The sequence below is a fragment of the Rhinopithecus bieti genome, unplaced genomic scaffold, assembly GCF_001698545.2.
Source record: "Rhinopithecus bieti isolate Rb0 unplaced genomic scaffold, ASM169854v2 scaffold_41619, whole genome shotgun sequence".
In the NCBI taxonomy this organism is placed as follows: Eukaryota; Metazoa; Chordata; class Mammalia; order Primates; family Cercopithecidae; genus Rhinopithecus; species Rhinopithecus bieti.
This window is the reverse complement of record NW_016817072.1, coordinates 1-8,338: the sequence shown is the minus strand read 5'-3', so window position 1 is coordinate 8,338 and position 8,338 is coordinate 1. Positions and strand designations below refer to the sequence as shown.

At 38.5% G+C, this 8,338-nt stretch overlaps 1 protein-coding gene across 1 annotated transcript in view; it reads left to right on the top strand.

Moving 5' to 3' along the window:
- The window catches only part of LOC108517704 (BTB/POZ domain-containing protein 8), a 70,825-nt gene extending 63,929 nt beyond the window's left edge, over positions 1-6,896 (top strand). Inside the window, 2 exon segments of the mRNA XM_017855793.1 lie at positions 6,164-6,364; positions 6,779-6,896. Coding sequence (XP_017711282.1) covers positions 6,164-6,364; positions 6,779-6,896 — 319 coding nt within the window.
- Positions 6,897-8,338: the final 1,442 nt, after the last annotated feature.

The window sequence follows — 8,338 nt, the reverse complement described above, 5'->3', positions numbered from 1 at the left end:
TTCAGAAGGTAATTATTGAGCCTCAGAAATCTTTTATCCAGTGCGTTGTCATCCATTATTACCTACTAGATTTTTAACTCTGATAGTAATAGTGCTTTAAATATTTAAAATATTAAGTAAATTTAACTAATGAGAACTCCAGTTGAGAAATAATACATATGGTCTGCTTGCAAAAATCAGAAACTAATTCAAATAATTTTAAGTAAAACAAAATTGATGGGAGGGCAGGTATTGAGAGGAGGTAGGAGTATCCTGTATAATTCAAAGGTGCTCAGAGTTCGGAACCGGAGAAAGGAAGTTAAGAACTAAGGTTACTTTCCCCATTTATCAAAGGGCTACAGAGTGCTTTATTTGTTCTTACTCCTGAAAGTATACTCCTTCCTTCTACCACTTCTCTTTATAGCCGGGACTTGGGGTGGAATGTAGTTCTTTTATGCCAGTCTCTTCAGGTGACCTATGGATACTAACTAATTTTAATTTTAGTTACTGCAAAGGTAAGTTAAGTGTCTAAAGAAAGATCTCATACTATGCATTTCTAAGCCATTCATACGTTATTCTTAGATTATCCATTGTTTTAATACATTCTGCGATTGTAGGTTATTTTTATTTTCTTATTTATGCTTTTCTATGTTTTTAAAATTTTCTACAAAGAACAAGTATTTTATAATCAACTAAAACAAATCTAACTTTTTACATCATGTTTCTCTTTTACTGGTATTTGAAACAAAAATATACATTGTATGAATTCTAATTAGGTGGTTTTAATAATGCTTAAATTTAGATTTTTGTTTCGGGTAGGTCTTTTTCTACCTCCCTACAAGTTGTAGCTGTGGAAGCAGCCCATGTACTAAACGAAAGCCATGAACAACTGGGTACCACCACAACTACCAACCCCACAAGGTTTACTGAGAAATAGTTAACCCCTCAGCTTCCTTTAACGAACCATACACTTCTGCCTCTGTAAGTAAGGGCCTTGGAAGAAGGAGGGCAGCTGGTGGTGTCCTCAGCTTTGTAGAAAGTGAGGAATTCTGGTGAAAGATTCTTCCTTCTTCATATGTCCCCCTCATATTTCCAGTCAAGTGAAAGTTAGGGGGATCCAAGTAAATCACAAAGATTAAAGCTAGAGAATATCTGCAATAAGGAGTTGATGTCTTCTTATCCCCTAGATGAACATTAACTATATCTGTAAAACCATCCCACCCTGGAGCTTCTATCAAAGACAAAGAGAAAGTGGTAATAAATTTCTTAGGAGAGCTTGGAATATGTCTGAGAAGCCAATGAGAATGTAGTTGAGTGAGGAGATTTCTAAAGAGAGAAGACTTGCTGGAGAAGCCAAAACTAGCCTTGGTGTAAGGGACGTCAGTTACTGTCATACAGAGAAAAAAATATGAGGATTCCACTCTGCACCCCCGTTACACATGGTCCACAGGGAAGGAGGAGGACCTTAATGGTTTCATGAAAGTTAGAGAAGACTGATAACAGGGCTAGATGACACCGTGTCCCACTTGGGGAGGTATTGTGCATCATGAACCACTTGAAGAGTTCTTATCCACAGAGAGCCCAAGTTGAAGCTTGATCTGCCAATAAAAGAGCCATTATATCAATAAAGGCCTCCAGTATCTGAATTAGAACAAAGCCAAGGACGTTTCCCTACTACCATCTTGGTCTCTGCTTAATTACGTAAGGTGACCAGAGCCATCTATAGTCTTCCGTACGAATTTGACCCAGAAAATGGAGGAGTGGGAGATCAGACCATGCACTACTCCCTATTTCACATTTCAACCATAAATCTAGTCAGCAATGGGGAGGGAAATAATTATATCAGATACGATGAAGAGATAGGTATTAAAATAGTACTGTGCTGCATTTCAATAACAGTAGTATCCAGAAAATGTTGGAATCTGCCTATAGTTTCATTAAGGGATGGGAAAAAGGGGAGATTTGACATAGCGTGGTTGAAAGCATTAGTTGGGAAAATAAAAAGTCTCATGTTAGTATCTTTGAGCTGAAATTCTTCAGTAAGCCAGTTAAAGCTTATTTAAGAGCTTTAAAAGTTGTAAAAATAATCTTTTATGAGTAGTCTTTGGATCATTGCCTCTATTTTTTTTTTAATATGTGGATGAGTGTATTGGGTTATATGCAGCTTCTTGTATTTTACTTTCAATAATTCACTTTATTTTAAAAACACAAAAGACATATTTGTTTATATTATTAATAAAACAGAAAATGAAGTTTATTTTAAATTATCAGTATGCTGTTTTGTTGAAAACTTTCTTTGCTTTTATTTATTTGTTTATTTATTGAGACAGAGTTTTGCTCTTGTTGGCTAGGCTGAAGTGCAATGACACGATCTCGGCTCACTGCAACCTCCTCCTCTCAGGTTCAAGTGATTCTCTTGCCTCAGCCTCCCAAGTAGCTGGGATTACAGGTGCGTGCCACCCCGCCCAGCTAATTTTTTGTATTTTTAGTAGAGACGGGGTTTCATCATGTTGGTCAGGCTGGTCTTGAACTCCTGACCTCAGGTGATCCACCTGCCTCGGCGTCCCAAAGTGGTGGGATTACAGGTGTGAGCCACCGCGGCCAGCCACTTATTTTAATATTGTCTATTTTGCTGTGGTATCAGATATTTGAGAGAACAGTTTCTGGTTTTGTTGACCTAATCTTTAAAATTTTTGCTTTATATTTCGTAATGTATATTTTTATAAATATACTTTTGAATATATATAATTCTGAACTTTTAGTCCTTTTTTTTTTTTTTTTTTTTTTTGCGGTAGAGTCTCACTCTGTCACCCAGGCTGGAGTGCAGTGGTGCGATCTCAGCTCACTGTAACCTCCGCCTCCCAGGTTCAAGCGATTCTCCTGCCTCAGCCTCCCCAGTAGCTGGGAACTACAGATGCATGCCACCACACCTGGCTAATTTTTGTATTTTTAGTAGAGACGGGGTTTCACCCGTCTCTCCATGTGAGTCTCGAACTCCTGACCTCAGGTGATGCACCCGCCCTGGCCTCCCAAAGTGCTGAGATTACAGGAGTGAGCCACTGCACCCAGCCTTAGTTCTTAGTTATGCATATTTTTGGCTGTGACTTAAATATCATAAACTTACAATAATGTTATACAGTAATACAAATATGGGTATAATATGATGGACAACTCGTCCCAGAACTCCTAGCAAGCTAGCTTCAATAATTTCATTAGCTTCACAATCCTGTGTTTTACACAATTAAACATTTTTGACTTTATTTATAGGATTTTGGTAGGCCTTACATTTTTTTTTTTTTTTTTGTCACCAATTAAAAATATACTTTAGGCCAGGTGTGGAGGCTCACTCATGTCTATAATCCCAGCACTTTGGGAGGCCAAGGTAGGAGGATTGCTTGAGCCCAAGAGTTTATGACTAGCGTGGGCAACAGAGGGAGATCCTGTCTTTACAAAAAATTTTAAAAAAATTAGCCAGGCATGGTGGGATGTGCCTGTGGTCCCAGCTACTCAGGAGGCTGAGGTGGGAGGATCATTTGAGCCCAGGAGTTCTAGGCTGCAGTGAGCCATGGTCACACCACTGCATTCCAGTCTGGGTGACAGAGCCAAACCCTATCTCAAAAAAAAAACAAACAAAATATATGTATACACACACACACACACACAGATATTTTATATAACTTGAAGTATCTCTAGTTATCTCAAAGGTATCTTAATTGTTTAAATTGTTAATATGCAAAGCGAAAGATTTGCATTCAATTTTTTTTGTTTTGTTTTGTTTTTTTTGAGATGAATCTCACTCATTCAGTCACCCAGGCTGGAGTCAAGTGATGGGATCTCAGCTCACTGCAACCTCCACCTGCCTCCCAGGTTCAAGTGATTTTCCTGCCTCAGCCTCCTAAGTAGCTGGGATTACAGGCATGCGCCACCACACCTGGCTAATTTTTGTATTTTTGATAGATTTGGGGTTTTGTCATGTTGGCCAGGCTGGCCTCGAACTCCTGACCTCATGTAATCCACCTTGCCTCGATATTCCATAGTGTTGGGATTACGGGTATGAGCCACTGCACCTGGCCTATGTTCAATTTTTTTAATACTAATATAACACTTTTAGTAGAGGGGTATTAGAAAATCAAATTCATAGTAATTCATAAATAAAGAGTTAGAAATCACTGACCTTATCAGAAGGACTATCTATGCTGGAGACATTTCCAAAGAAGATTTTGCTCTTCTCTCAGAGAGCAGATCTTCAGAAGTACACATTTAGAGACTAGATATACAAATTGGCTGTTTGATGTTCTTTATTAAGTGTATAAAAAGAAATTAAACTCTTCAACCTAATTGAGAAATAAATTTGCTTAGAAACGTCCAAAACATGAAAATACATGGCACGGGCAATACATAGCAAAGATATGTAACAATAGGAGAAGTGAGCTGTTTTTGCTACTTGTATCTACATTTTATTTGTTCTCATTTATTATTTCTGTATATGTGCTTTTAAAAAATACATTATGTGGCCGGGCGTGGTGGCTCCCACCTGTAATCCCAGCACTTTGGGAGGCTGAAATGGGTGGATCACCTGAGGTCAGGAGGTCGAGACCAGCCTGATCAACATGGAGAAACCCGTGTCTACTAAAAATACAAAATTAGCCAGGTGTGGTGGCACATGCCTGTAATCCCAGCTACTCAGGAGACTGAGGCAGGAGAATCTCTTGAACCCTGGGGAGGTTGCAGTGAGTCGAGATCACGCCACCTCACTCCAGCCTGGGCGACAGAGTGAGACTCTGTCTCAAAAAAATATATATATATATGTAATTATGATCTAACTAAATTATTTTTATCTGAGATCAATATAGCGCCTCTCATTGCACAATTACTTTAATTTGTATTTATACGTTAGGAAGCAGATTAGACCATGTTGTTGTATTGCAATGTGATGTGCTAGAAATTATTATACCACTTTTGCTTTAAAAAAGATATTTAACCTAAAATAAATTAGAATAAAAATTGTGTGCATTCTGGCAGCCAAAAGAGTTCAAATGATATGCCATAAAATTGAAAGTTGTTAGTGACACTTAGTTTTAAAGGAATTACAGACTTTTTAACAAAAAAAAACAGAGCATTTTTAGGTTCACAGCAAAATTGAGAGGAAGGTACAGAGATATCCTACATACCCACTTCCTTCTACACAGGCATAGCTTCCCCCACTGTCAACATCCCCACTGGAGCGGTACCTTTGTTACAACTGATGAGCATACAGTTACACATTATTGTTCAAAATTCATGGTTTGCAATAGAGTTCGCTATTGGTGTTGTACATTTTATGGGTTTATACACGTGTATAATGGCATGTGTCTACCATTATAGTATCATAAGGAGTGTTTTCAGTGCCCAGAAATCCTCTATGCTCTGACTGCTCATCCTTCCCTCCCCATTAACCCCCAGCAACCACTGACCTTTTTACTGTCTCTGTAGTTTTGTTTTTTCCAGGGTGTAATATAGTTGCAATCATATAGTATATAGCATTTTCAGATTGGCTTCTTCCACTTAGTAATATGCATTTAAGATTCCCCCATGTCGGCCGGGCGCGGTGGCTCAAGCCTGTAATCCCAGCACTTTGGGAGGCTGAGACGGGCGGATCACGAGGTCAGGAGATCGAGACCCTCCTGGCTAACACGATGAAACCCCGTCTCTACTAAAAAATACAAAAAACTAGCCGGGCGAGATGGCGGGCGCCTGTAGTCCCAGCTACTCGGGAGGCTGAGGCAGGAGAATGGCGTAAACCCGGGAGGCGGAGCTTGCAGTGAGCTGAGATCCGGCCACTGCACTCCAGCCTGGGCCACAGAGCGAGACTCCGTCTCAAAAAAAAAAAAAAAAAGATTCCCCCATGTCTTTTCATAGCTTGATAGCACATTTCTTTTTAGAGCTGAATATTTCATTGCACAGATGTACTACAGTTTATTTATCCATTCATCTAGTAAAGGACAGCATGGTTACTTCCAAGTTTGGGCAGTTGTGAAGAAAGCTGCTATAAACATTCATGTTTAAGTTTTGTATAGAAAGGTGTTTTAAGGAAAAAAATAAAGACTCTGACTAGAGCTTATTTGTAGCCTCAGTACCAGCAGAAGTTAATTTCAGATAAAGGTTTAAATATAGAAAATAAATTTTGAATTTATCGGATTTTGAGTTGTATGTGTTCTGCAGTTTAGGTATATAAATTGGATTATCTTTATGAACCAAATGTTTTTAGCCTCTGTAAATTGAAAAAGAATAAATGTTGTGTTTTCCATCAATTTTAGCCTGTTCCCAGAACACTGACGTCTGTACTAGAATGCCTGATTATTGCTCATTCGGTTGGAGTGGAAAGTCTTTTTGCTGACTGCATGAAGTAAGTTATGTTAAGTAGTGCTGATACTATTAATTTAGGGATTTTGTTTTTCTATTCTTCTAATTTTGTGGGAAACTTTAGCGTTGGCCTGTTTTCTTGGACACAATGTAAGTAAGTAGCTTAGTGCTGTACTAGTTTCACCACTAAGTAGAGTAATAATTTAGATATTACTGAAGATATTTAGGATCATTTTATCTTAGCTGAGCCATGGTTAATTATGTTAAAATCTCTGCACATGGGTTTAAAATACTTGTTTACAGGAAAGAGAATATAAAGTCCATTTTAGAGTTCATAAAATCGATAGTATTAGTCAGGTCATATATATGTACAGTTATGTAATTGAAACCAAAATATTGACTATTATAATGAAAAACATTTTAATTTCTTTAACTTGGTATTCTTTGATTTTAACAGGTGGATTGTAAAGCATTTTGCAAGGTTTTGGTCTGAGAGAAGCTTTGCAAATATACCTCCTGAGATTCAGAAAAGTTGTCTTAATATGTTGATTCAGTCCTTAGTAAGTATAACCTGAATACTCTTTTGTGTGTGTGCCATTAAAAAGTTTATTCAATTTTGTATAGTACTTTCAGTGATTGAAATATAAATGTAAAATATTATAAAGGAAGAGGCGTGAACCAATTCAGATAACCTAATCCTAAGATTCAGTTCCTTTGAAACCACTCTCCATACCCAGCTCATCTGTCAGAGTTCAAACTGAGAAGCAGAACCACCAGGATGTGTATATTGATTCATGAACAAAGCAGACATGGTGCCACAGAGAAAGGTTTATGCATTGGTTCAGCAATATCGACCCACTCACCCAGGTGGATCTGGGTACAACAGTGAACCTCTCAGTGGTACCATTCTTCAAGGGAATCAGCCATCTACCTGGTGGCAGGTTGATTACATTGGATCAGTTCCATCCTGTAAAAGGCAGTGCTTTGTTCTCACTGGAAAAAACATTTGCTCTGGATAGTGATTTGCCTCCCTTGCTCATAATGTTTCTGCTGAAACCACTATCCATGAACTTACAGAATGCCTTATCCATTACCATGATATTCCACAAGCATCACTTCTGAATAAGGAACTCACCAGCTAATGAAGTATGAAAATTGGGCCTTGCTCATGGAATTCACTGGTCTTAGAAAGATCCCAGTCATCCTGAAGCAGCTGGGTTGATAGTAGGTAGGAAAGGCCTTTGAAGACTCAGTTACAGTGCCAGCTAGGTGGCAATGCCCTGTGGGGCTGGGGCAGTATCCTCCAGGATGCAATACATGCTCTAAATCAGGTTTTGATTTATGCTGCTATTTCTCCTCTAGCCAGGATTCACGGGCCTAAAAACCACAGTTTGGAAATAAGTGTGGCACCACACACAATTACTTCTAGTGATTCAGTAGCAAAATTTTTGCTTCCTTTCCTCCCAACTTTAGGCTCTGCTGATTTATAAGTCTTAATCCCCAAAAGAAGAATGCTTCCATGTGGGGACACAAATAATGATTCTGTTGAACTGGAAGTTGAGACTGCCCTCCTATAGCCACTGTAAACCCACAGGCAAAGAAGGGGAATTATTGATAGATTGAGCCTATCAAGAGGAAATTGAGTTGCTACTATACAGTCTGGGTAATGTAGAGTACGTCTGGAATGCAGTACTCCCAGGTTCTGTGAGTAAAATCAATAGAAAGCTGTAAGAACCCAAGTTAGGCAGTGCTGATGATGGCCCTGATTTTTCGGGAATAAAGTTTGGGCCACCCTTCCAGATAAGAAACTATGAACAGTGAAGTACTTGCTGAGGGCAAAGGGAATATGGAGTGGTTAGTAGAAAAAGGTATGTAAAAATAACAGCTACAGCTACGTGAGGAATTATAGAAGTGAACACTACAATACTGATACAAATGTTCATATTCCTTCTTAATATATATTTGTCTATATATTAATCAAATATTTTTGTTTCTCCTACTGTCTCATTCCGCATCA